This window comes from Gadus chalcogrammus, chromosome 8 (assembly GCF_026213295.1).
Source record: "Gadus chalcogrammus isolate NIFS_2021 chromosome 8, NIFS_Gcha_1.0, whole genome shotgun sequence".
Lineage (NCBI taxonomy): Eukaryota > Metazoa > Chordata > Actinopteri > Gadiformes > Gadidae > Gadus > Gadus chalcogrammus.
The window spans coordinates 11,902,041-11,928,091 of record NC_079419.1 but is presented as its reverse complement, the minus strand read 5'-3'; the positions used below and the strand labels follow the sequence as shown (position 1 = coordinate 11,928,091).

At 46.1% G+C, this 26,051-nt stretch overlaps 3 protein-coding genes across 6 annotated transcripts; 2 read left to right on the top strand and 1 right to left on the bottom strand.

Moving 5' to 3' along the window:
- Nucleotides 1–3,237: 3,237 nt before the first annotated feature.
- Nucleotides 3,238–8,409, bottom strand: LOC130388004 (UDP-glucuronosyltransferase 1A5-like). The gene is made up of 9 exons (XM_056597301.1): nucleotides 7,122–8,409; nucleotides 6,910–6,973; nucleotides 5,566–5,714; nucleotides 5,206–5,333; nucleotides 5,025–5,118; nucleotides 4,777–4,902; nucleotides 4,290–4,377; nucleotides 3,897–4,116; nucleotides 3,238–3,706 (listed from the first exon to the last, which is right to left on the bottom strand). Exons 1-9 carry the CDS (start codon nucleotides 7,638–7,640, stop codon nucleotides 3,436–3,438), a joined length of 1,659 nt encoding a protein of 552 aa, XP_056453276.1. The 5' UTR covers nucleotides 7,641–8,409; the 3' UTR covers nucleotides 3,238–3,435.
- Nucleotides 8,410–10,074: 1,665 nt separating this feature from the next.
- si:ch211-227n13.3 (uncharacterized) lies at nucleotides 10,075–15,972 on the top strand. Of its 4 annotated transcripts, none has more exons than XM_056596725.1 (6): nucleotides 10,075–10,571; nucleotides 10,917–10,965; nucleotides 12,239–12,725; nucleotides 13,115–13,190; nucleotides 13,359–13,463; nucleotides 14,417–15,972. In XM_056596725.1, the coding sequence occupies exons 1-6, from the start codon at nucleotides 10,522–10,524 to the stop codon at nucleotides 14,805–14,807; spliced, it is 1,158 nt and encodes a 385-aa protein (XP_056452700.1). In that variant the 5' UTR covers nucleotides 10,075–10,521; the 3' UTR covers nucleotides 14,808–15,972. The 4 variants fall into 4 exon arrangements, with proteins under 4 accessions (XP_056452700.1, XP_056452701.1, XP_056452704.1 ...); XM_056596729.1 differs by lacking the exon at nucleotides 10,917–10,965 and adding an exon at nucleotides 11,450–11,490 and having other exon boundaries at nucleotides 10,081–10,571; nucleotides 12,240–12,725; nucleotides 14,417–15,971; XM_056596726.1 differs by lacking the exon at nucleotides 10,917–10,965 and having other exon boundaries at nucleotides 10,076–10,391.
- Nucleotides 15,973–17,272: 1,300 nt separating this feature from the next.
- Nucleotides 17,273–20,638, top strand: LOC130387666 (C-X-C chemokine receptor type 4-like). The gene is made up of 4 exons (XM_056596865.1): nucleotides 17,273–17,508; nucleotides 17,684–17,883; nucleotides 18,608–18,891; nucleotides 19,679–20,638. The coding sequence occupies exons 1-4, from the start codon at nucleotides 17,494–17,496 to the stop codon at nucleotides 20,272–20,274; spliced, it is 1,095 nt and encodes a 364-aa protein (XP_056452840.1). The 5' UTR covers nucleotides 17,273–17,493; the 3' UTR covers nucleotides 20,275–20,638.
- The last annotated feature ends 5,413 nt before the right edge of the window (nucleotides 20,639–26,051 follow it).

Sequence of the window (26,051 nt, the reverse complement as noted above, 5' to 3'; positions counted from 1 at the left end):
ATTCATGGTGCAATACTTGTTCAAAGTCAGAGTTAAAGTCAGCTTTATTGTCCATTCCAAAATATGTGCCAGACACATAGAGGAATCGAAATTGCGATGTCTCTGACCCAGGGCCGTAGTACCAAATTCTGGGCCCTGTATACAAGAGGTACTGATGCCCTCTTGTAGGGCCTTTTTTTCCCATGGGACCCCCTCTGCATTGCCCCCCCCCCCCCCTCAAGCCTGTCCACCTTACACCCGCAGTCCGGCGGCCCTGACCCACGGTGCAATAAGGATAAAAGGATACATTTAGGTCAAATAAAATAAGTAATATTTACACATTCTTGATAGTGCAAAATAATTCAGAATAGTGCAAAGGTGAGGCAAAACAAAACGGTAAATAGAAAATAAAGTTGAAAATGTAAATGGATTGAAATATGCAATTTGAGGAACATTATGGGTTCGAAGTCCAGAATTCTTGGGGGCAAATGGGAGGGGGATTCAGAGTCCAGAGTTCGTGGGGGCAGAGGGGAAGGGAGAGAGGGGAGAGAGTAGAGCTTCCCGACATCCTGGTGAGAAGAGCTGGTTACCAGTCTGGGGGAGCCGGCCCGGAGGCTGCGGTACCGTCTCCCAGATGGCAGGAGGCTGAAGAGGCTGTATGAGGGGTGGCTGCGGTCACCCACAATGCTGGTTGCTTTGTGGTCGAGGCGGGTTCCGTAAATGTCCAGGAGGGAGACACGCGGAGGGAGACACGTGGAGGATGGCCATCCATCCATCTGCGCCCCCTGCTTTTGCCCGCTTGCAGAGTGATTTCACTATTTTCCCAGCCACTTCGGCCTCGCCGTTTGATTTTGGATGATGCGGGGAAGATGTGACATGGGTAAAACCCTTGTCACATCCCTTGTCACAAGTTTGTTGCGAACTTCCTGAATTGTTTAAATGCAATTTGTGGGCCATTATCAGTGACACTTTGTCAGGCTGACCATAAAGCGCAAACTGGGCTCTGCAGCATGTCGGCTGACAGGTCTGACAGCTGGTCGATTTCCCAGTAATCCGAGTAGTGGTCTAAAAGGATGATAATTCTTTGCCTGCATAGGAGTAGATGCCCATGTTCACCGTTTGCCATGGACGTGTATGGGTTCCTTCTGCTGATTCCTTGCATACTCATTGCATGCAGAGTAATTGGCCACAAAGTCTTTGATTTCAGCTGTCATGCTCGGCCAGAAGAGGGTGTCCCTGGCTCGTCTATAACAAGCCTCGCCGCCTATGTGGCATCCACTTGAGTAGCTCTGCTTTCAGGGCCTTTGGGATATTGACGCACGTCCCCGTCTTCTGTATAGCACATCATTTTGCACATTGAGCTCATCCCGGAAGTGCCTGTAGTCCCGCGCTGCCAGTCCTCCTTGAAGCCAGGCCACCCGTCCAGGAGCACTGTCTTCAGCTCTTGGAGTACATCATCCGTTCCTGTGTGTGTGCTATTTGACGGATCTGAAGGAAGTGAAATTCAGGTGCTGGGCTTGGTCCAGCTGTGCGTACTCTGTCTGGGTGGCAGAAGACTATGCTCAAACACTCTTTTCTCGATTTGAGCATAGTTTTGTCCGTTTGTGTCAGGGCTCTCGAGGCAAAAGCCACAGGCTGCCCCCCTTGCAGCAAGCAGCACCCCAGCCCATTCATTCTGGCATCACTCTTGACAGTGACAGGCTTTGTGACATCATAGTATCTGAGAACAGGTGTATTGGGGACCAGTCGCATTATTTCATGCACTGCGTCGTCTTGTTTGGCTAGCCAGTGCCATTCTATGTCTTTGTCCAGGAGTCTGCGGAGTGGCTCACAGACCTCTGAGAGCTTTGGCAGGAATTTTGTGAGGGATGTCACAGCTTTTGCATCCGTAGGAGTCTGCAACTCCCAACAAAGGCTGTGTTTTCTCTGGGTCAATCTTCAGTCCCTCCGAGGACATTATGTGTCCGTGGAAGTGGACGGCTTTAAGTTTGAGAGTTTTTTGTGAAGCTGAGAGTTTTTGTCACTCTCAGCTTCACAGCTCTGCATCGCACCATGGGAGCACACTGGTTGTGTCGCCGCACCCAACCACCAGGATGTCATCGGCTATTGGTTCAATGCCAGCCAGGCCTGCTAGCAGTTCATTCTGTTTGCTTTGGTAGATCTCCGGTGCTACAGAGACACTGAATGGGAGTTAGAGCCATCTCATGCGGCTCAACGGTGTGCAGAAGGTCGTCAGACGGCTGCTTTCCTCGTCGAGCTTGCACTGTAGAAAAGCGTTGCGAGCATCCACCAGTGGGAAAATACAGGCCTTGGGTAGCTTGAACAACACATCCTCCATCCTCAGTATCACATACCATAACCAAAACATGAGCCAAAACATGAGCTAAGGGGTTTGGGCTCGTTGCACAGTCTTATTTTTTCTGGTTTTGCGACAGTCACCATGTTATATATCCACGCCGTGGGCTCGCTCACTGGTGTGATATTGCCTGCTCTGATGTGCCTGTCTAGCTCTTTCTTGACCTTCTCCCTCAATGCTACCGGAACATTACGAGGAGCACATTGTACAGGAGATACATTTGGATCGAGTTCAAAGTGTATTTCACCTGGGACTGACCCAATTGGGTGTCCATGAAGACGTTGGTGTAGTTGGTTAGCAGCTTTGATTTGCCTCTACTTTATGCAGCTCCTCAGGGATTGTGAATGCCATTAGGCCTAGGCGCTCGCATGTGGCCCCAGTGAGGAGAGGCTCCTGCAGAGTTTCCACTATCTCAAAGACCAGGCCGTGCTTTTCTCCTCTAATGACACAATCTGTGTGGAATCTCCCCTGTGACAGCATAGTCTCCCCAGAATAGTTTCAGCTTTGTTGTGCTTGGGTGTAGGGCTGTTCCAGGTGACAACTTCTCTGTGAACTTGCTGCTCATCACGTTACCAGTGGCACCAGTATCTAGCTGACATGCTCGCTTTTTCTTGTTCAAACGCAGGTGCACAAACCATTTGAGCCCCTTTGATTTAAAGCTGCTGATGCATTCTGTGGCTAGGAACATGTCATCCGTATCTGTGTCCCCTTGCTCAACATCTTCCAGCACATTCACCTTTTATGTCTTGCTACTAGCCTGACATAGCTCTTGGAGGTCTGTTTCCACAGTATTAGCAAGCGAACTGTAGATCTCTTCCTCCCTTGTATTGAGTTTTATGTCTCTCATTTCGCTTGTCTGCTGCGTTCACACTGTCCGTCTGCACTTGTGGGCTCTCCATAGTTTTCATGCGCTTCTCAGTCAGTCCTGCCAGACGATTCTCTCGTTCACGCAGCAATCACACAGCAATTCAGTTCAAGTTTTATTGAATAAAGAATATGCCAACCACCCCGCACAGCATTATGGGCTTCAGCATAACATAACAAAGACACTAGGTGTCGCTAGGTGCTCAATACTCAACATCCATAACAACATCTTCTGATCATTCCTGCTTTTTCTTTCTCATCACTCTTCTAAGGCATAAAGAAATGCATTTAAATGTTACCATGGCGACAAGCATCACTACTGTCACCAGAAACGTAATCACATCCAAGCTGTGATACTGGAACCAGTTGAGGTCATGGGCAGCAGGCCTGAGATGGCGAGCGCCTTTGTGTCTCATCACATATTCTGTCCAGTAGACTGACAGGTCCAAGGGGTCCATAGGACGATCTTTATGGACTGCTGAGAGCTTCTTTAGATTATCCTTGTACCTGAGCAAACACGGCATGGATGGATTAGTCCTACCTGTAGGCTATGTTTTATCAACAAATCAAAACTGTATACGTAGACATACAGTTACTGCTACAAAGAAATTAGACTTTATTTCACAACCAGAACACATTGGTAATGTTTTTGGCAGTCATGGTTCATAACAATGGCCATCAACCAATGGCTGCTCACCTGGTGTTGTTGATGACCTCATCCAGTCCGTTCAGGAGGTCATCCACAGTGACGGTGGTGATGTCCAGGACCACGCCGGCCCCCCTGCTTGCCATGCGCTGGGCGTTGTCAGGCTGGTCCCCTCCCAGCGGCACCATCACCATGGGAACCGCGTGACACAGGCCCTCATAGATACCGTGAGAGCCACTATGTGTGATGAAAGCGCGGGCCCCAGCGTGCGCTAATAAAAACATATGTATGACATATAAAAAAAAACAGTCAGGTGTCAAGCTATTATAGGAAGGCAAACCATTTGATGGACGTATGGGATATTACACAGGTGGTATTTACCCCTCACAATAACCATGGGCATGTGTAAGATGAACATCAGAGCGTTAACCCCAAAATATTTACCTAGCAGGTCATTCTGTGGCACCCACTTCATAATCTTCACGTTTTCTGGGAGATTATCAGGAACTGGACCAGTGTGCCGCCATATCACCTAATAACCAAAAGTCCATGGTTATTTGACTTGGATTGCTGACAGTGATGCTGTTCTGGACGGGCCACTTGGTGTCCCTAGGACTATTGTCCACAACTTTTCCCAATGCTCAAGCTGAGGCTTGATCTCTCAAGCTCAGAGCAACTGATCTGATCAATCACAACATAAAGTTATTTGTTATATGTGGCCATTCCATTGTGTGATATGTTCATTTCTGACAAAGTTGAAGGATATCTAAAACATGAAAGGTACACTAGTGTATACCTGATCCCCAAGACAAATCGATGAAGCCTTTTATTGAGCATTTGAGAATTTAAACAGCATGATCAATTGAGATGGAATTTAAAAATCTAGCGATTTAGCAGGAACACTTTTGGAATGCAGCACTAAGTCTCCTACCTTTTGTGGGATTCTTCTGAAGGCTTCTATAAAGACGGCGGTTATCTCCTCTGGCAGACTTGACACCATGCTGCCAAGGGTGAAAACTACAAAGCCATGTTCTGCAGAAACCCACGGCTCCATTTCCTGCACACAACCAAACACAAGTGCATTAACTCCCTGCAGTGTAACGAATACATCATGTAGTGAAGCCCTTTGTAGCAGTCGTTTTAGACACGATGCACACATCCAGGACCCTAGGGTCTTACCTCCGGCAGGGGGCTCTTCACATCACAATTGATCCCGCCCACCAGCACCACGTTGGGCATCAACGGACGAGGGTACTCCAATGAAAAGTCAATCCTGTACAGAAAAATACCCACTAGTTCACTGCCCACCAGAGAGCACTTTACATAACAAACATAGTACCATCATCTCTGCAGTCATTACCTCTGCAACCAGATATCAGACTCAGAAACAACCTCAGCTATTCCCACATCCTCGCCCAGGAATCGCTGGGCTATAGTGTCAAAGTGCCAGAACAGGAGTCGACACATCAATGGCTCCCACGCACTCAGCTGTCACAAAAGATGAACACAAAAAAGGTAAATACATAGAAAAATAGAATGTTGTAATGTCTCCAGTTTATTCATCCATATAAACTTGAAGAAACAAAAAACGGACACAAGAGAAATTCGTGTGTAAATGTTTGTATAAGGCCAAATGCAACCAGTCACAATTTACGGGAAAAGGACGATGCAAGTGATTTGTTTATTTGTCTAAAGAAGAGTGGTCAGATGACAGACTCACCAAAGTGTTAATGACTCTCTGTTTAAAGGTCATTCGATCTGTAAATCCAGTTAACATGCGAGGGACGTAGGACGGAGGTGATGGGCAGGCCATGGACTGCCAGTCCAGCCCGCACGGTATCCCTCTCAGCAAATTGAGGGTGGGGAGTCCTGGTTGTCATTAATCAGCATATTGATGAGATATATATGGAGTTAGATTCATGCCAAAACCCCGCACACACGCAAAACGTGTTTTGCTCACGCATAACGTGTTTTGCTCACGCATAACGATTCACACGCACACAAAACGTGTTTTACTCATGCAAAATGATTCACACACACGCTCAGTGTGGTTTGCAAATACAAAACATCATTCACAAACTAAAGCATTCTGCTTCAGAAACAAATACAGTATGTTTTACACAAAGTACAAAAAAAAATCCTTCAAGTACACAAAACAATTCTACAAGTACGGAACACGAAAGCTGCGCGTGGATCGGAATGCATTTGCGCACGGATCGGATTGCATTTGCGTGAGGAACAGCAAGGCGGAAAATTAGTGCCAAAAGTCACGTGACAAATAAATGTCCTGTTATTCACACTACACAACAGCAGGTGGCGGTGTTGAGTCAGTTTAAGGCCGCCAGGACGATCTTTTTTCTCCCCAAAATCTTTATTTGATGCCAAAACAGAGTGGCGACACTTCCATTGGACTCACCTGTTGGCCGCTCATTTTGTTCAATTTAATCTCCCAAACTAGCTTTTCTCCGTGTCGTACGATTCCGTGACAAAGGGGCGGCAAGTCGCATAGTATGGAGTTGAATCCACACACGTTTGGCCGGCATCAAATAAAGATTTTGGGGAGAAAAAAGATCGTCCTGGCGGCCTTAAACTGACTCAACAACGCCACCTGCTGTTGTGTAGTGTGAATAACAGGACATGTATTTGTCACGTGACTTTTGGCACTAATTTTCCGCCTTGCTGTTCCGTACGCAAATGCAATCCGATCCGTGCGCAAATGCATTCCGATCCATGCGCAGCTTTCGTGTTCCGTACTTGTAGAATTGTTTTGTGTGCTTGAAGGATTTTTTTTTGTACTGTGTGTAAAACATACTGTATTTGTTTCTGAGCAAAATGCTTTAGTTTGTGAATGATGTTTTGTATTTGCAAACCACACTGAGCGTGTGTGTGAATCATTTTGCGTGAGTAAAACACGTTTTGTGTGCGTGTGAATCGTTATGTGTGAGCAAAACACGTTTTGCGTGTGTGCGGGGTTTTGGCATGAATCTAACTCCATAGATATACCTATCCATACATACATACAAGTAAATAAACCAGATATTTAACCCAACGTTAGTTCTCTCACCCAGTTTTCTCGCTAGAAGAGAGCCAGTAGGCACCATAGGGTCGGTCAAGACAGCATCGAATCGCTGCAGGAAACATAATGGGAGGCAATGCCATGATGAAGGCAATGAAATCAAAACAAATGTTAATCTTTCATACAGTATTTTCATATGTCATATGTATATTCATATCCAAGCAAATAAGTCTCTCTCTCTCTCTCGTTCTCTCACACACCTGTTGCTGTAGCGTTGATATCAAGCTGTCGTTGAACAGTAGGCTTTCTGCAGTCGAGTGAAGGATCTCCGTAATTTTCTGAATCTGTGTAATTTTAGCGTTTACCCTCTCCATTAAAGTTTGATGGGCGCTGCGCATCACCTCCGTGTGTGTTGCCATAATTTCTTCGACATCCTTCTTCCCGTAGGGCACGGGGTATGTTACGGTGTCGAAATGCTCCCCCGGACCCATCCGCATCGTGATCTCAGGCATCAAGACCGTCACTCGGTGACCACGACGACCGATTTCCTGGGCGATCGCCTTAATGCCAATCCAGTGGCTTCCGTCAAAAGGGACCACAAGCAGGTGACCGGAGAAGTCTGCGGAACTTCTTCCACTCTGAGAATTGGAGCCAGAATCTAGGCTGATATCCTCTCCGACTGTGCTTTGACCAGGAACATGCCAAGAATCTTCAGCTGTGTCCTCCTTGGCCTCCACGCCGATGCTCAACAGCAAGAATAGAAACATTGTTTTATGCATTTTCACGATATTTTCCCTATATCTAGGGAACACATATCAGTCTATATGTAGGCTTGGGCCTATTTATGATCCGCACTTTACGAATCCCCTTCAACTCTCCAAGAACGGAATCTGTTTCGTAACACTGAACCTGCCTAGGCCTATAGCTTTACAGTTTTTCCTGACTGGCAAGTTTTGGGGGTGGGTTACAGGTTACAGGTTCAAAGTCCTTTCCCAGTAAAATAACGAATAAATCTGGGATGCATTCACACAAATACAGAAAGAAGCTGAAATAGTCGGATTACCTTTCAGTAGGCCTCACACCAAGAATATTTAGTCAATGTCAATTTATTAACTTTACAAATAACTGTATTTTACCTGATAAAAAACGAGTTGACAGTAGGCTTTTTATTCATAAAAGACTTATAAACAGTGGTGAAAAGGCCCCCGGGATTTACTATGATACACCACCATAACTAACCAGTAATTAGCGCAATTGATGCAATAGCCTACTAGTTCAAAGTCAGAGTCGAAGTCGGCTTAATTCAATTCCAAAATATGTGCCATACAAATAGAGGAATCGAACTTGCGTTTGTCTGACCCACGGTTCAATCAGAAGAAAAGGATACAATCGGCTAAAATAAAATAAGTAATATTTACACTAAATAGATTCTGAATAGTGCAGAATATTTCTGAATAGTGCAAAAGTGAGGCAAAACAAAACGGTATGTATAAAATTATGTTAAAAAAGTAAATGGATTAAAATGTGCAACATGAAGAACATTATGGGTTCGAAGTCCAGGGTTCATGGGCGAAATGGGAGGGGGTTTCAAAGTCCAGAGCTCGTGGGGGCAGAGGGGAAGGGAGAGAGGGGAGAGAGTGGAGCTTCCTCACTACCTGGTGGAAAAAAAGCTGTTTACCAATCTGGTGGAGCCGGCCCGGAGGCTGCGGTACCGTCTCCCAGATGGCAGGAGGCTGAAGAGGCTGTATGAGGGGTGGCTGGGGTCACCCACAATGCTGGTTGCTTTGTGGGTGAGGCGGGTTCGGTAAATGTCAGGAGGGAGGGGAGTGGGACACCGATGATCCGTTCAGCAGCCTCCACCATGCGCTGCAGGGTCTTGCGGTTGGAATGCCCTCCCATACAGGGCCGGCGATTGCTATAGGCAAACTAGGCGATTGCCAAGGGCGACCACAGTGATGCAGCTGGTCAGGATGCTCTCGATGGTGCCTCTGTAGAAGGAGCACATGATGGATTGGGGGGCTCTTGCTCTCTTCAGCTTGCGGAGGAAGTAGCGGCAGGCTACCGCTGGGACTTCTTGGCCAGTGGTGTTGGTTTTTCAGTCAGTGGTTCCAAAGCAGCACTGAAGTGCAGCCGAGCCCCCCCCCCCCCCCCCCCCCCCCCCCGGCCACACACGTACCTGCTTCAGAACCGGTTTGGTGACTTTCACCTTTGGTCTATTGGTGCGTTCCAGAGCCCATACAAACCTGTGGGACGTGGGACTTATCCTACCTCCAACTAAGAAAAGTGCACTGGAATGCCTGTCAAAGTGGAACATCCCACCGTCGAAGTGGAACCTCCTAGCATGACACAGATGTGGTCAGAGGGGCCAATGTAGGGGAGGGGTGAAGCGGCCAGGGGGGGCCACGGCCACCCATTGGTCAGAGGATGGCCCCCCCCTCTGCCCCCCCCCCCCCCCCCCCCCCAGTCTGAGACAAAATAAAATAACAGAAACTGTCAAAACAAAGAAAGCTGAAATGTATGCATTATTCTTTTTTTATCTTATTTTGAAGTACTATTTTTATTTGGAGTCTTATATTTCATATTACAAATAAATATTGCACTTAAAATGCTACGGTTTACCAAAGTAGGTGATTGCCAATGTCAATTCCATGTCTTTCTGTAATTTGCATTAAAAAAATCCCTGTCATGTTAAGGTCCCGAACCCCCTCACATAATCATGACACATCGCACAACATAGGCATTAGGCACCCATTCCAATAACATGGGAATATTAATAAGACATTATTAGGGTCCATAAAAAAGTTTATTTAATCCATTGTTAAACGCCGCTCTGAGTGTCGCCGTGCGTGAATTTTAAAAAGTTTTGACAATCAACTGCCACCCCAAATAAAAGACTGTCCCGAGCTGCTATCTCACGTGAGATAGTGCTGTGGGCAGGTTTAATAAAGAGCAGAGCTTTTTTTTTTTAATAGGCCTATATAATCTGTTATTATCTGTGGAAATCAGAAAAAGGGGAATAGTGTGTCCAGATATAAACTAGAGAGGCGGTGTCTCGTCGTTAACCAATAGTTAGCGCGATTTGCTAGGCAGCGGTCTAAAGACCCTCCTACAGGGTCACAGATGAAACGCTACCTTTATTTACAGATTAGGGAAATTTGCTGAGTCAAGTTATTTTTGGTTAAGGGTTTAAATGCAACAAATGTATTTATCCTACGGGGGACTGATAAAGTTGTATCTAATCTAATCGAAACTAATACATTTGAATACGGTTAAGACGGTTCAGATTTCAAATGTCAAGGTGAAATTCTTATTATTATCACGATATAGTTCGTATTTAAAAAGGCTACGCTTGCTCTGGCCAACACAGCTAATTTAAAGACAACATTGTATGTGTGATATCACACTCCAGGGCAGTAGGTGGCGGTATCATAGACCATTTTAAGAAGACCACGAGCTTTTAACCAATCAGAAGAAGGGGACCTTTATTCAATAACTTCATTTTCATGACCGCGAAAATAATCGCTTTAAATGTAAGTTTCGATTTGCGCTTTAATGTAAAGCAATATCGTCAGTTGTTTATGTATTTGATGTCAGTTGTTGACGCGTATTTATTTGAGGACCAAACACAGTTTTTGACAGACTTGTTGTGTGAATGTGAACATGGTAAAACACATTACAAAACGCCTGATCTATGAAAGAATCAAGACCATGTAAGTATAGAACTCTGCCTGTTTAATAAGAACGTTGTAATTAAAGTTTCCATTTATGAAATGAAATCTGCAAGTTTTATTAACTTTCATGGCAACTGGGACAAGCTTTTAAAGTTGTTCATCCAAGCCAAGTCACCTTTAATGTTTATCCGACGACTCGCAAGATATGTAATGTTAATAACGTTAATCATATCTGTTACTCCTAAACCCTGTGTCCATAACCAAGATAAACCGATTCTGGCCTTTCTGTTTCTGATGGAAATATGTTTAATTAATGTTTTTATATTTGATATTCTTCACATAGTGTTAGTAAGTTAGTTTGGGTTAATGCAGTTGCGTTAACAGTTACAGATCTGCAAGTGACAGGGAGGTCGAGGCACAGACCTGCTTCAAGGTTCGACTCGTTCACTCTCATTCCCTCACTCACTAATGTGTTATACAGAAGTATGGGACTTGAAATACCAAGAATAGAGGAGATTGTAAGACATGCTGCTCTTTTACAGTTTTTCTCAGTCGCTTTGGTACATTTCTCAGATCAGAATTGAAATTCTCAAAACGACCCCTTCAATCTTCACATCAAAAAAGCAGTTTCTCATTCCTTTGAACAAGTTGCAAATGCTTTGGTACATTCATGCAAATGATTATGTACAATTCTCTGCTCTTTCCTACATTATCAATTGCTTATGTCATGTTGATCAAAATGTATTGGGGTCTCTATTGAATAGTCTCACCCCCACAACATTTAGGCATTACTTCATTGCATAAGTCTTTACATGCAAAATGGTTGAACAAGTTGTCATAATATGTCAAGCATATTTCTAAACATTTCCATTTGACTTTTTTTCTAAATCTGTCCTGAATTGGTAAATTGCTACCAGGTGAATCTTGACTTTGGTGGATCTCCCGAACGGTGAACTGTCAAGTATATATATATAGCTGGAGCACAACACAATGTTACATTGTCTGACAAGGAATTGGACAGGGTCAACAGCCAGAGAGAAGAAGAAGAGGAAGAGGAGTGAGGCTGCCTGAGTATTTGTGGCCCAACAGACAGGAACGTCAGGAGGTGTAGGAAGACTGCACTGCAATTCCTACAGCAATGCATGTACAGTTTACCCGAAAGAGATTTTCCTATGTTCACATTTCTAGCAATGACATGGTCTGTCAACAAATTACAGTACAAACAGTCAAAGCGTAAATGTGAATCTTGTCCAGTGTCTTGCAATCAATCTCCCACATACACTAAGGTGTAACTTACAATTTACAATGATTGTCTTCAAAACTTTAGCCATAGTTTACATCAGAACATCCCTCCAGAGTACACTGTTATATCACATGACTAAGCAATTTGACTGTCTTATCCGTACACAATAACACAAGGACTTGTCATTGTGATGGCACTGACATGTTCATTGACAAAGATATCTACTTTTGAGAAACAAACTAAGGATTTTGAGCAAGAGACTGGCTTTTGCTTGAAATCCATGGTGTTTTGCTATTTGTACGAATTATTTTGAGAAATGCACTTGCTGTTTTGCAAATTTCAATTCTGATCTGAGATGTACCAAAGCGACTGAGAAAAACTGTAATATTACCTGGCTCACTTACGGTCATCTTAAAGCTATAATCTGTCCCTCTGTCTCTCTATGTCTCTGTCTGTGTGGCAGTTAACCCTTGAGTATTGCTTGAGTCGGGCGGGCCGCATGCATTCCGAACACTCATCCAATAGGAAGAGGGAGGGACGGCGGGCGACTGGGAATACCAGCGCCTGGGAGAGTGCCATTCAGCGTGGCCGCTGGAGGGACAAACGAACGTCATCAGCGGTGTTGACCGACAGCGACAAGGATAAAGATCTCATCGAGCTCATCAATGATCAGTCGGACATGGAGCTGGCAGCCGCCACAGAAATGCCTTTAGTTGATGATGCGGCGGTGTTGGTGAACGGCGGCTACGAAGAGTCCCCAACCAAAGGTCTAAACTCTGGGCATGACTCTTCTAACTGCTCAATGGACGGCCTGTGCTCGGGCCCCTCCTCTCCTAAGGAGGACCCCGATGTGGGGCGAAGCTACGCCCAGGGCCTGTGTATCTGCTGCCAGACGCTGTTGAAGAGGGCAACACACAGCAGGCCTTTAAAGGCCAAGCTGCTGGAAACTGGTAGGTAACTATCTGGGGCTGGCTTGTGTGTTTTGGCTCCAAACGTGAAGGTCCTCCCTGGGTTCCTTCCGTCCCCAGATGTTTTAACCCCCTACCTGCTCCTTTATGACTTGTTGTCTAAACTCGCTCTGTCGCTTTTTGAGTCATGACTGTCCAACCAATTGCACTTCCAGCCATCCCTACAAGGAGGGATCCCTCTTATGTGTGCTTTAGGAGAGGCCATTCTCTTTCTTTTTCTTCAGCTTTAAGGCCCTTCACCTTAAAGCTGAAGGTTACCTGATGGTTCTTATGGGTGCGGGAAGCCCTTCAATTAAAATTCCACAATATAGAATTTCTTCCTGAGTTTAAACCCTGGTTTGAACTTATTATTCCTTCCCATGTCCCATCAGACCCAAAATCCTTATCCTGTGACCAGTGGGTGTTGAAGAAGAGGTGGAAATCGAGTGGGCGGCCGGTTCTCAAGAGGTAAACTCTCAATGTCTGCAGGCTACAGGACTGTGGGCATCCTTGAGCAGGATGCCCTAATTGTACTTTATGAATCTCAGATTGGAAAGTAAGGTCTAAAATGACCCTAACCCTTAATTGTAAATAATGAAAATATTTGATTGAATGTCTTTTCTTTATATCTTCCAGTAAGCTTCAGGGTTGCTTGAAGCGGATTCAGAGAAGACGGAGCGATGTTTACAACGTCATGCAAGGCCAGCCGGCCTGCTCCAGAGCACACACTTTTCTACAGAGGTAAATGGCATAACTAACTTCCCAAAACACACTAAAGTTTCTCCATTTGAAACCCAACTTTGGCAGTCTACCTGAAGGCATGCGGGAAGGCTCAGACAGCACTAGCTTAACAGATGTTGAATTACCAGTGTAGAAGAAACCTTGCGAGTTCAGCATTAAACTTTAGGAGCGTTGACCCCAAACGTATCTATTTTTATTTTCTAAACGTTAACAATTTTATTTAATATGTTTATATGGATTGGAGTTAGTTTTGGACAGCTGTTGATATTGAGGGCCTCACCTACAGTATAACGCTTACGATGTGTGTGGATGTGTATAGCTCCATCTGAGCAGCGCTTTGTTTTGATGACTGACTTCGACTAGCTTCTCATTAGAACGCCACGGTGTGTGGCGCATTTCATACACAATGTCATTCATTAAAATGCTCAAGTCACAACAACGGTACTAAAACAGTATCACAGAGCGGCCGTGGGTTGTAACACGTCCCTCTCAGCCCAAAACACTTTTTTTAATCTTATTTTGTTTGAATTCCAGCTGAAACGGTGGGTTCACTTGCTTTTTAACATATATTCAATGTTGGCGTGTCACCAACCAAAGATCTAAACTCTTGGTTGTATGCACCCAGAGGTTTATACGTGTGTATACGTGATGATTTGAGAAGATATCATTAAAGTTAAAGGGGAAATCCGGTGTAAAATGGATCTGGGATATGTTTAGTATGATAACGGGTATGAACATTTATTGGGGAGCAAAAAAACGCCTATAGACGCATTCTTAAGTTGGCTGTTTTTAGCCGATTCTACCAAAATGCTATACATTGGAATACTAAGGGCATATCTCATGGTAAAAAATAAATCTATTTTGAACCGGGGCTAACAGGGCTAGAAGTAGCATGTGCTGATTTAAAGTTAAAACAGGCGTGGCTGTGGCTGACTGCTGTGCTCTTGGTGAAGGAACCTGAGACGCTGCACCAAGGCGTCAGCCAGGAGGGGGAGGAAGAGGAAGCGCACGAGTAGAAGGATGGAGAGGACGACGACGACGATGGGGAAGAGGGCCAGGTGCGACCCCCACCATAAAGAGCCTAGCCCAACCGCTCCCCATGGTCAGAGCGTCGACAACTCGTCGCCTCTCGATAGTCTGAGCGAGGAGGAGGATGCTGAGGCGCAGGACTCCGCCCACAGCTCCCTGGAGGTGGTCCCCTCCCTGGTCGCCATAGATTTCACGGTCGACCAGAAAGCGGGAGCCAGTAAGGGTGGTCCAGCAAAGAGGGGCGGCTTCAAGGACCTGTTGATTCAGTTGCGGGGTAACAGCAGCAAGATAGTGAGAGAAACAGATCACCATTGACCACCATGGAATGGTGTTCTGATGGACGTGTTTGTGCGGAACAGTGTTTTCACTGAACGCACCGTTACCTTGTTGTTCTGATGGACGTGTTCGTGCGGAACAGTGTTTTCACTGAACGCACCGTTACCTTGGTGTTCTGATGGACGTGTTCGTGCGGAATAGTGTTTTCACTGAACGCACCGTTACCTTGGTGTTCTGATGGACGTGTTCGTGCGGAATAGTGTTTTTCACTGAATGCATAAGTGTTCGTGCAGAAGGACGTTGTTATCGACAAAACCGTCAACTGGGTAATCGGAAGAAGTGTTTGAGTGGAATAGCATTGTACATCACCCCACTGTTACCATGGAGATCTGATGGAAATGTTTGTGCTGAATGGACTTGTAATTGACTGCACTGTTACTATGGTGATCTGATGGAAGTATTAATATAGAAAACCGTTGTAAGCATTATGCGTTTCTGTGTTCTAATTCGACTCAGATCTCAGATATATTTTCGGGCACATCAATTACATACATTTCCCTAATTTGATTTTTCTTTTTACAAGATTTACCAGAAGAAAAACGTTTTATTTTCAAGAAATATAGCAATTAAAATTAGGCAACTTGACATCGCATCAAAAATGCAAAGCAAAGGTATAACATTTTGAACCAGAAAATGCATTTTTGTCTGTTTACTTGTGGCGTCCTCTTGACCGTTTGCTGTCATCCGAACGACCACACGGTGGCGCCACATGGCAGAAATCCAATAGGAGAACCTTCAGGGTCGTTCAGATCACAGTCACTGCATTGACTGTTCCGACCCGTTGCTGCCATACGTCAACGTTGCCGCCAAATTTGATATGCAAAGACGCCGGTAAACGAATTGAAGAAAACGGTTGAGCTGCTGGAGTCCTGATGGATTAAAAGCACAAACGTTTCCAACGAAATTCAATGATTCGTTTTTATATACATATTTAATAATTTATTTATATAAAACATAAAGGTGAAAAATAAGAGGTGGGTTACTCCTCATATATTCATATAAAATGGGTATTGTATATATTTTTAATTTTTTTTCCATCATAACCCCATTAATAAAAACGACTCAATCCTTTGGGAAATGTAAACGTTGTAGTGCTTTCTATCAATAAAAACCGAAGCTCCCCTGTTTAATTGTATTACTTGCCTCTCCAATATTGCGGCTTAAGTTGACGTATCGCATCAATGCGACTATGTATATATGGCTATGGTTCAGACTCTCCACTCCTGTTCCTCTCAGAGCGTTCTTGTTAGTTCACGCCATTCTTATCTCTGCTGCTCTACTGGGACCATGAGCTGAGTGTTTTGTCATTCGATAGGTGGAAATCCACAGACTCAGGCTATTGGGTATTTTCTTTTACCTGACAATAGCAGGAGACGGAGCCTGTGGAAGAATGCTGAATGGGAAGATAAGGATCTTGGATTTGGGTCTCTTAAGTAAAGTGAGGGAGGGGGGTGTTTTGTTGTGTTTTCCAAAGGGATTTGTTCACTGGTGAAGGATGCCAGATTGACCACTAAAACCTCTGTTGACAGAAATCAATGCATTGCTCACAGCCACAATATAGTGAAAGAGATTTGGGGTTAAATACTGCCGTGAATCTCCCAACACCTACATGCATGATCAAACTTTATTGTTTAGGGTTGGGGGCTGTGATACGAATACCTGGAATTCACCTGAGCGTTTAAATTCAAGAGGGCTGATTTTTTTATCTTGCATTCACGTGCAGAATATGACTCACACGCACAATCACAATCCTGTCATGCATGTGCCCTCTCCCTCCCTTGCTTCCACAAACACACCTTCCTTCACACATCACATCGTACGATGACACACATGAGTGTAGTGGAACGTCTTCACATTCGGGGCGGGGGGGGGGGGGGTGGCAGGGAGAACGCTTGAGTTTCTCTGTGTGTAGTAATGAAGGTAGTGCTGCCCCAGAGAGACGTTACAGCTTGTGTGTGTGTGTGTGTGTGTGTGTGTGTGTGTGTGTGTGTGTGTGTCTTATCAACACGAAGCCTTGCTTCTGGTGGTGCTAGGAGTCCATAAAGCCCCGCTCATTGTTAGATTCATATCAGTCTTCTTTTCTTTTACTGACAATTCCTCCTCATTATTCCAAGCCTGGGGTCTCAGGGTCTAAACAATACAAGAGCGGCACACACACACATGCGCGTGGCCGTGCACGTAAACACACACACATACACACACTCACATACATACACACTCATAAACTCACAGACCCGCACACACACACACACACACACATGCATGCTGACCTGCGATAGAAACCATATCAACACCTGACTCTTTCAAAACAGGAAGAGCGTTTCAGCAGGAACACAGATGTGTCAGACAGAGTGTTTAGGGGAGGGTCCCTGGCCTTCGGGGGTGGGGGGGGGGGGGTGTACATAAACCCACCAGATACACATCTCCTCTTCACTCCACACTCGCTCCTGGAGAGAGAGACAACGAGTCAGAGAGAGAGAGAGAGAGAGACACAGACAAAGAGTTAGAGACATAAAGACAGAGAAACAGCTAGAGAGGAGAGACTCGTCGCCAGATCGAGATAAAGAGCGGGATACAGAGAGATTGTGTGGGATAGATAGAGACACAGTGAGAGATACCTTCCCACGGAGAGACGGAAAGGGTTACCAGACCGGCCGATTCCATCATGTCTTACTATGAGGTGAGTGTCCCCGAGCTCCGAAGTCACTCCATCCACAGGCTCCCTGTGGTGCATCACTAAATGTACATTTAGAAAGATTGAGCGCCATTCGCCCTTTGCTGAATCTAATGGTTTCGGCTCACTACTCTGCCTCCTCCAATCCTCCCCTCTCTCCCTCCGTCTCTCCCGCTCCCAGCACATCTACATCGAGGACTTCAACTACACGGGGTCCGGGTCCGGGGACATGGGCATGGACCTGGAGGAGCCCTGCAACGTGGAGAAGGTGGTGTCCCCGGACCTCCAGCAGGTGTTTCTGCCCGTCGTCTACACCCTCATCTTCCTGCTGGGCATCACCGGGAACAGCCTGGTGGTGGTGGTGCTGGGCTGCCAGCGCAGGTGAGCAGCTGAGGCGGTGGTGGTGGTGGCGGTGGTAGTGGTGGTGGTGGTGGTGGAGGTTGCGGTGGTGGTGGTGGTGTTGATTGCGTTGGTGGTGGCGCCGGTGGAGGTGGTGGTGGAGGTTACGGTGGTGGTGGTGATTGCGGTGGTGGTGATGGTGGAAGTTGCGGTGGTGGTGGGGTGGTGATTGCGTTGGTGGTGTGGAGGTTGCGGTGGTGGTGGGGTGGTGGTGTGGAGGTTGCGGTGGTGGTGGTGAATGCGTTGGTGGTGGTGTGGAGGTTGCGGTGGTGGTGGTGAATGCGTTGGTGGTGGTGTGGAGGTTGCGGTGGTGGTGGTGAATGCGTTGGTGGTGGTGTGGAGGTTGCGGTGGTGGTGGTGTGGAGGATGGGGTGGGATTGGACCTGTGTTAGGAGTTTTTTGTGTTTTTGTCCTAAACAAGTCTAAAAAAAGGCAGATGGATGTGGCTTTACACAAGGATTGTTGAGGATTATTTCTTTAACGATAATTGTCTGTAAGTTATATGAAGGAAACAATATCTTCAGAATGTTTTATAATTACTACTGATAGATTATCTTGATAGGGTTTCTGTATCTAATATTCTGTTTATTGAACCTTTATTTAGCCAGGTTTGCCTCAATGAAGAACCTGTTTTAAACGAACCAAAGTAAGCTCTCCGTTCTAAACATGTGATAATCTTTCCGTCCGTCTCTCCGTCCGTCTCCAGGGCCAAACGCAGTCTGACGGACCGCTACCGTCTGCACCTCTCGGCGGCGGACCTCCTCTTCGTCCTCTCGCTGCCCTTCTGGGCGGTGGACGCGGCGCTGGCCGACTGGCGGCTGGGCCCGGTGGCGTGCGTGGGCGTGCACGTGATCTACACGGTCAACCTGTACGGCAGCGTCCTCATCCTGGCCTTCATCAGCCTGGACCGCTACCTGGCCGTGGTCCGGCCCACCGACACCAACACCGGGGGCCTGCGCCAGCTGCTCGCCAGCCGATTGGTTTACGCCGGTAAGTCCCGCCTCCCGCAGAACTCAGCTCTCCGACCCGGCATTTATCCTCAATGACGTGTGGCACATTTATTGTGAAGTGTTGTTGAGGATTATTTATCTCTAAATTGTAGGAAGGAAATTATGTTAGATAACGTTTTTCAGGAAGTATTATATTCTTTTACATTTCTACTGTTCTATATTTTATATTCTGTTCATTGCAACTTTATCTAGCCAGGTTTGTCTAAACATATAACTTTTTCTACAACCATCTAATCCCCAAAGACTTTATCCAAGTGAGATCCAGAATGATCAAAGCCTACAATCTAAATTGGAGACCAAAGTTTATAAAAACAAATCTGTCCAAAACAACTGGGCAGAGTGCAGAGTAGCTGGAGGAATCAGAACACCAATTTAGAAGATTTCAAATGTTTATTTTATTTAAATTCCATCCAGATTAGATCCACTCTCTCTCAATCTCTTCCAATGCCGCCTGCGCGCTCGCTCTCTCTCTCTCTCTCTCTCTCTCTCTCTCTCTCTCTCTCTCTCTCTCTCTCTCTCTCTCTCTCTCTCTCTCCCCCCCTCCCTGGTGGATATCTAGCTCTATCTCTTCTCTCATCTCCCGCCTCCTAATGCCTTCCCGTTTATCTCCAAGCTTCATGTCTCCCACTGCGTGGGCCAACCAGGCCCTTTGCACATGTTCCATGACCTATTCCAGCTTGTTGACGTTGGTCCTCCATGTGTATTTGGATGTGTATTTGCATCACTGCCACCACACCTCAAATCTCCCCCCCCCCCCCCCCCCCCAGGTGCCTGGCTGCCCGCGGCGCTGCTGGCCGTGCCCGACCTGGTGTTCGCCCGGACCCGGGAGGGCGGCGAGGGGGTGACCCTGTGCCAGCGCTTCTACCCCGAGGAGAGCGGCCCGCTGTGGGTGGCCGTGTTCCACCTGCAGCTGGTGCTGGTGGGGCTGCTGATCCCCGGCGTGGTGCTGCTCATCTGCTACTGCGTCATCGTGAGCCGCCTGACCCGCGGCCCGCTGGGCGGCCAGCGGCAGAAGCGGCGGGCGGTGCGCACCACCGTGGCCCTGGTGCTCTGCTTCTTCGTGTGCTGGCTGCCGTACGGCGCCGGCATCGCGCTGGACGCCCTGGTGCGGCTGGAGGTGCTGCCGCGGAGCTGCGGCCTGGACGCGGCCATGGGCGTGTGGCTGGCGGTGGCGGAGCCGCTGGCGTTCGCCCACTGCTGCCTCAACCCGCTGCTGTACGCCTTCCTGGGGGCGGGCTTCAAGACGTCGGCGCGCCGCGCCCTGACGCTGAGCCGGGCCTCCAGCCTGAAGATCCTCCCCCGCAGGCGGGCCGGGCCCTCCACCACCACCGAGTCCGAGTCCTCCAGCCTGCACTCCAGCTAGCCCGGCTAGTCCAGCTAGCCCCCACACCCAGTGTGGGGGCTAGCCGTGCTAGTCCAGCTAGCCCCCACACCCAGTACTGGGTGTGTATGTGTGTGGGGGTTTGTGTGTGTGTGAGTCTGTATGTGCGTGCGTGGGTGTGTTTGTGTGTATGAGTGCACTGCACGTACACACACAAACAAACGTGTGTGACTGAATGGATCCACGTATATGCATTCCGATTTTCGTTTGAGGAAACGGGACTTCTGTGTATGTGTGTGCATGGACGGACGGGTAGGCTGGTCCATCACCTGTCCTCGTGCGTCTTCCATCTGTGCGTTCTCATGTAAATATTGTTGTGCTTTCATAATAAAACTGTGATGTTGTGTAATGGCTTGTGTGCTGTGTGCTTTTTATCTCGTTTCCTCAGTGAAACACTTTAAATTCCTGATTTGCATTTACCCACAGAACCAGAATTTGTACTACTACTGTACACTGTACACTCAAATCCAAGCAAAGTCTCTGTCTCTGTCTCTGTCTCTGTCTCTGTCTCTGTCTCTGTCACTGTCACTGTCACTGTCTCTGTCTCTGTCTCTGTCTCTCTCTCTTTCTCTTTCTCTCTCTCTCTCTCTCTCTCTCTCTCTCTCTCTCTCTCTCTCTCTCTCTCTCTCTCTCTCTCTCTCTCTCTCTCTCTGTGGGTGCATTTCCCATAGGGGTCAAACATCAAACATAATAGAACTGATTGCAATCACAAAAAAAACGTTTAAACCCAGAAGAGGGAGAAATAGGGGATTATTCACTGAGATAGTACCGTCACTAGTCGTAAGTTACTTATTCGTGCCAGTTGTACTTTTTTTACTTGTTGTTAGTGTTAAAATAAATCAGGCAATATATAAATATAGAGATATAAATAGAAGCCACAAAGAAAAAAGTTGTGAAAAAAAAAGAAGTTTATTGTAGGATATACCTCCTTAGTTGTCAACAAAATGTAGGCGATCAACTAAATGTTACTTAAAGAGTTTGCTTTTGGCTATGCTCCCATGCAGTATTACAAGGTCTTCCCTTTGAGATGCAGGTCTCAAAGTAAACCACTCATCCAGATCACGAAATCTAAATCCTGCCTGAAATTGAAACTCAGCTGCGACCGTGAGCCAGACCGTTTGTGAGTCAAATTCTCTGTCAACATTGTTTCCCAATAATGAGTTTTTTTGGTTTGTTTCGTGTGTGCGTTTGTGTGTGTGCGCGTGTGTGCACGCACGCACGTGTGATTATGGTAGTTTGAGCGCATTTCCCCATCACCTTGAGTGCGACAATGTGTACACACGCATTGGATGACGAAAATGCCTCCATAGGCTCACTTCCACCCGGAAGCGGGAAAAACAGTAGCTGGAAGCTGCGTTTCCCGGACCGAAGCCGATGCAGAGGAAAAGGTAGCTTTTGGTGACGCTCTGCTCCACAACAAAACATAATGGAATACATGTGTTAGCGTTCTCATCAAAATAAAGTCAAATTAAGTTAACAACAACCCCTTTAATATAACAACAACCTCTTTATGTGTTGGACGTGTAAATCAGCTTTGTCCCATTCACACTAGCGCACAATAAACAAACAACCTCTTTCACAAAGGCCTGTTCTCACACACACACACACACACACACACACACACACACACACACACACACACACACACACACACACACACACACACACACACACACACACACACACACACACACACACACACACACACACACACACACACACAAACTTTTATGCTATTCATAGTGTACTCAAAACAGGAAAGACTTCCTCTAGCTCATTTTAGGAAAAACAAGCAGCTCAAACAATCGCATTGGCCAGAAAGTGGTTGCAAGGTTTTCAACATTGGGACCGGTAATGTATGTATTAACCTACTTAGAGACCCCTGACTACATGACCTTCTTGACCTGGGCTTCGTAAGTACCTGCAATGATCTATGTTCTGTTATAGTAACATGGGTAGGTAAGAGAAGGCTTTCCTATTTCCTAGGTTCTTTAGGAACTCATAACATTCTGACCCAAGACGAACAACGGATGAGATTCGATTTTTGGGGATATCTAAATGAAAATGGTATGGGGCCAGGTTATGAACTAGTCAGGGTGTTTCACTCCTGAGGAGCCGAAAGGTTCTGGATTCAAACCCCAATCTCTGCAGCGTAACCTGGGGGCAAGATGCATGACATCACCGTAGTGTAGGGGAATCACATCGGAGCATATAGAGAGCAGATAGAGCAGGGGTGGGGAACCTTTTTCACATCAAGGGCCATTTCAATTTTTCCAAAGTCCTCAGAGGGCCGTACCATTATGAACACATAACTAAAGATGAAAAAAAAGACAAAAAAAGTCTATAACTGCTGTGTTACTAAGCCTCATGTTTGCTGCATTTCTAGACGCACCTAATGTGATGGCTGGAACTGTTTTTCTCTAGCAAGGCGTTTGATGTCAGCTGGCAGTGATGATGAAGCTACTCCAGGGATGGGCAACTTTCATGATAAAGAGGGCCACATTTTTTATCATAACCATCGGAGGGCCACATGACTGCACACTTCAACTATACGTGAGCTGAGAGAAGCTACATAATTTTGAATTTGGTAGATGATTTCCTGTGTTCTGGTGCATTTTGGCGATGGCCACTACCTAAAAAATCGTCCAGAATCATAACCTATGTACGGTATGTTAATTGAACCAACATACATTAATTTCATGTTTTCCATGCTCAAACAGCCACATGAATGGTCAGTATTTTTATCAGTGCAAAGGGCTCACATACATCATCATTCAATGAAGTCAAAAAACTGAAAAACCGTGGCCCAACATTAAGTGCAACAACTCAATGAACTCAAACCCAACAAGCAGTTGTAGTAGTTGTAGTGGCGACTTAAGTGGATATCTTTAGTGACTGATATCGCTTCTAAGCAAACTAGACGCATGGGTTTGCCTTTGAATTCTATGAATTCTTCTCATCTTTCTTGAACGAGTTTTCTGTAACTCGATCAATTATTATTATTATTATTTTTATTAATTTTTTTTTTTTTTTTTTTTTTTTTTTTTTATGTGCAGGCTGAGTGGGCATGCGGGCCGCGGGCCACATGCCCGCGGGCTGCGGGCCGCATGCGGCCCGCGGGCCGCCAGTTCCCCATCCCTGAGATAGAGAGACACACACACGATCAATGAGGAACAAATGAGGATCAAAATATTTTTCCGCCGACTTGGCTGCTCTTTTACCTACAAAAGAGCATTAGTGCGGCCAGTGAGTAACCTCCCCCCCCTCCCCCCCACCCAAATGTAGAAGCCGCTGCAGAACTGTGCAAACAAAACAATCATCTGAATCTCAAAAGCGAACAACGTATGAAGCACGTAAACCTGAAGAACCTGAGCTCCTTGCTTAACGGTCGCCCATTCATGAAATAACACCTGAACCAAGATGTGTTGGCTCCGACAATGCGTGGATGGACCTGATTACAGATACAGTTTGTCTGTGTGGAGGTCTCTAGACTTCCGTGTCTGACTGTCTCTCCCAGACGCACCAGTTGGTCTGGCTGCAGCTGCCGCCGTCACGCTACTGGTTGCTACTGTGATGCTGCCATCCTACTTGCTCTCTGTCTCCTGCAGATGTGTGCGTGAGTGTGTGTACGTGTTTGTGTGTGTACGTGTGCCCATGAGCATGCATGTGTGTGAATGCATGTGTATGTGAGTGATGGTGTTCGTTTTGTTTGTGTTTATATGAATGTGAGTGTTTACATGTGTGTGAATGCATGCATGCATATTTGCGTGTGTTTGCATGTGAATGATGGCATTTGTGTGTGAATGTTTATGGTGTTTGTGCGTGTGAATTGCTGTTTGGGTGTATGCGTGCGTATTTGTGTGTGTATGGGATGGATAGTGTTTGTTCTTGTGTCTGTGTTTGTTTGTGTGTATGTGAATGATGGTGTCTGTGTATGTGACTTTGTGTGACAATGTGTGTGTTTTTACGCATGAGTCTGTGGATGTGACTGTTTGACAATGTGTGTGAGTGCGTCCGTGCCTTGGCGGTCCTCAACACAGATGGTTCTTCCAGTGTCAGAGAGGCTGCGCTTCCTGCCCGCGAAACAATCCTGGGAAAACGCCGCTGGAAAGAGATGCATGGGCTGGATCCAAATAGCCCGCAACTACTTCCTGTTCACTTCCTGGTCTCTTTATGCGGTGTGATAGGTGAAACCAATAGCTAGTCAGGGCCATCCCTATTGCTCCCGGCTGGAGAAGAGGAGCGATGGAATCCCTCATGTCTCGTTTATTGACACGCCACCCTATTAAAACACTGTGTGTACAGCGTCCACTGAGCTCCCCGTGCCGCCATTGTGGAGCTGGATCACACAGTGTATTGAAACGTATACAGGCTCCATAGGGAGCCATTTTGGAGCGATTGCACTACACTCTATTCAAACACATACAGTCTGGATGGGGTTCTTCCGGAACCACTTTGAAGACGAACCGCACACTGTATTGTAACAATGTGGGAGTATGTGGGGATGATTCAGAGTCAGACTGATTGGACTCTGGGGCTGGGTGAGGCTCGCACCTGTTGTACAATGAGCAATCAGTGTGCACAGGTTGAACCAGCCACCCCCACACAAGGAGAGATCTGCTGCATGGCAACATCGATCACCAGCTCATTCATCATCCTCTGCAGAACTTAAAATAAACCAGCCTTAACATCACAGGCGTAATGGCTATTCATAAACGTAATGGCTATTCTTAACATAAACGGCTTGTAATGGCTATTCACCCTCACACCTGGTGGTATAATGTGTCACCTTTAAGCCAGCCATCACCACACACGAGGAGAGATTTCCTGCATGGCAACCTGGAGCCCCTCGCCATGTACCAGCCTCTGCAAAACGTTCATTGAACCGGCTTTACAGTAACACCACCACCCTGCTTCAGTGAAGAGTGGCCCCGGCTTTGCTGCAATCTAATAATAATTTCCTGTATTAGCACATATACAGGCTATGTATATATTTATTGTTTTACAATCATTTAAAATATTTATTAAAAACACAAACAAACATAGAATAAATGGATAAAAAGTGGGCATTATCCACAATATGATGGGAAAACTGTGTTTAAATACCATTTTTATACAATGGATAATATTATGTGGGGTTGGTGTTTTCTGTATGCATTGCAAAAGTAATTGTAATCAGTAGTAGCAAACACCGCCACCCTTAGGTTCGAAGAACACATAACAGTAGGAAAAGCAACATGTATTATGAAAACGACCTATATAAGTGTATCTATGGTTTTCGATCTCTATTACCATATCACCACTGTATTAAGAGTCTAGCCTTCACCTTTGCAGACCCCCTGCTGCAGTCCGGGTGGCTGTTTGTGACATTGAAGTATTGGTTTAGGCCCCTTTGTCTCGCATTAAGAAGTTGAGAGCATGGTTGAGAGGGAGTATTGTAAAAAGCTAACATAATGGTGACCTCTAGTGGCCAGTCTCTTTCATTACGAAATAGAAAGATCCTCTTTCAAGCCACCAACTTTCAGAATAATTTAACTACTGTATTTAACTATTTCACTGCATGCGCATATACTTAGTCCATAGTGAGAGATAACACTTCTCTCTCTATGGCTCTGATTTAGTCCATGCGGCTTTTGTTTCGCGGGTAGAAGAGGGGATGTGCACTTGTTGCTTTGACAGGATTGGTCACAATCCAGATTATATTAGACCTCGTCAGAACCAGACGAAAGCAATTGGTTGACAGTGGCGCGCTGATGATC

Coding starts and splice junctions, on each gene's coding strand:
- LOC130387666 (XM_056596865.1), top strand. Junction 17,884..18,607: donor GTGCTGGGCTGCCAGCGCAG/GTGAGCAGCTGA, acceptor GTCCGTCTCCAG/GGCCAAACGCAGTCTGACGG. Junction 18,892..19,678: donor CAGCCGATTGGTTTACGCCG/GTAAGTCCCGCC, acceptor CCCCCCCCCCAG/GTGCCTGGCTGCCCGCGGCG.
- LOC130388004 (XM_056597301.1), bottom strand. CDS start 7,640: ATGCATAAAACAATGTTTCTATTCTTGCTGTTGAGCATCGGCGTGGAG. Junction 6,974..7,121: donor TATCAACGCTACAGCAACAG/GTGTGTGAGAGA, acceptor TGTTTCCTGCAG/CGATTCGATGCTGTCTTGAC. Junction 5,119..5,205: donor TCTGATATCTGGTTGCAGAG/GTAATGACTGCA, acceptor TTTTCTGTACAG/GATTGACTTTTCATTGGAGT.
- si:ch211-227n13.3 (XM_056596725.1), top strand. CDS start 10,522: ATGGTAAAACACATTACAAAACGCCTGATCTATGAAAGAATCAAGACC. Junction 10,966..12,238: donor AGGCACAGACCTGCTTCAAG/GTTCGACTCGTT, acceptor TCTGTGTGGCAG/TTAACCCTTGAGTATTGCTT. Junction 13,464..14,416: donor GCACACACTTTTCTACAGAG/GTAAATGGCATA, acceptor CTCTTGGTGAAG/GAACCTGAGACGCTGCACCA.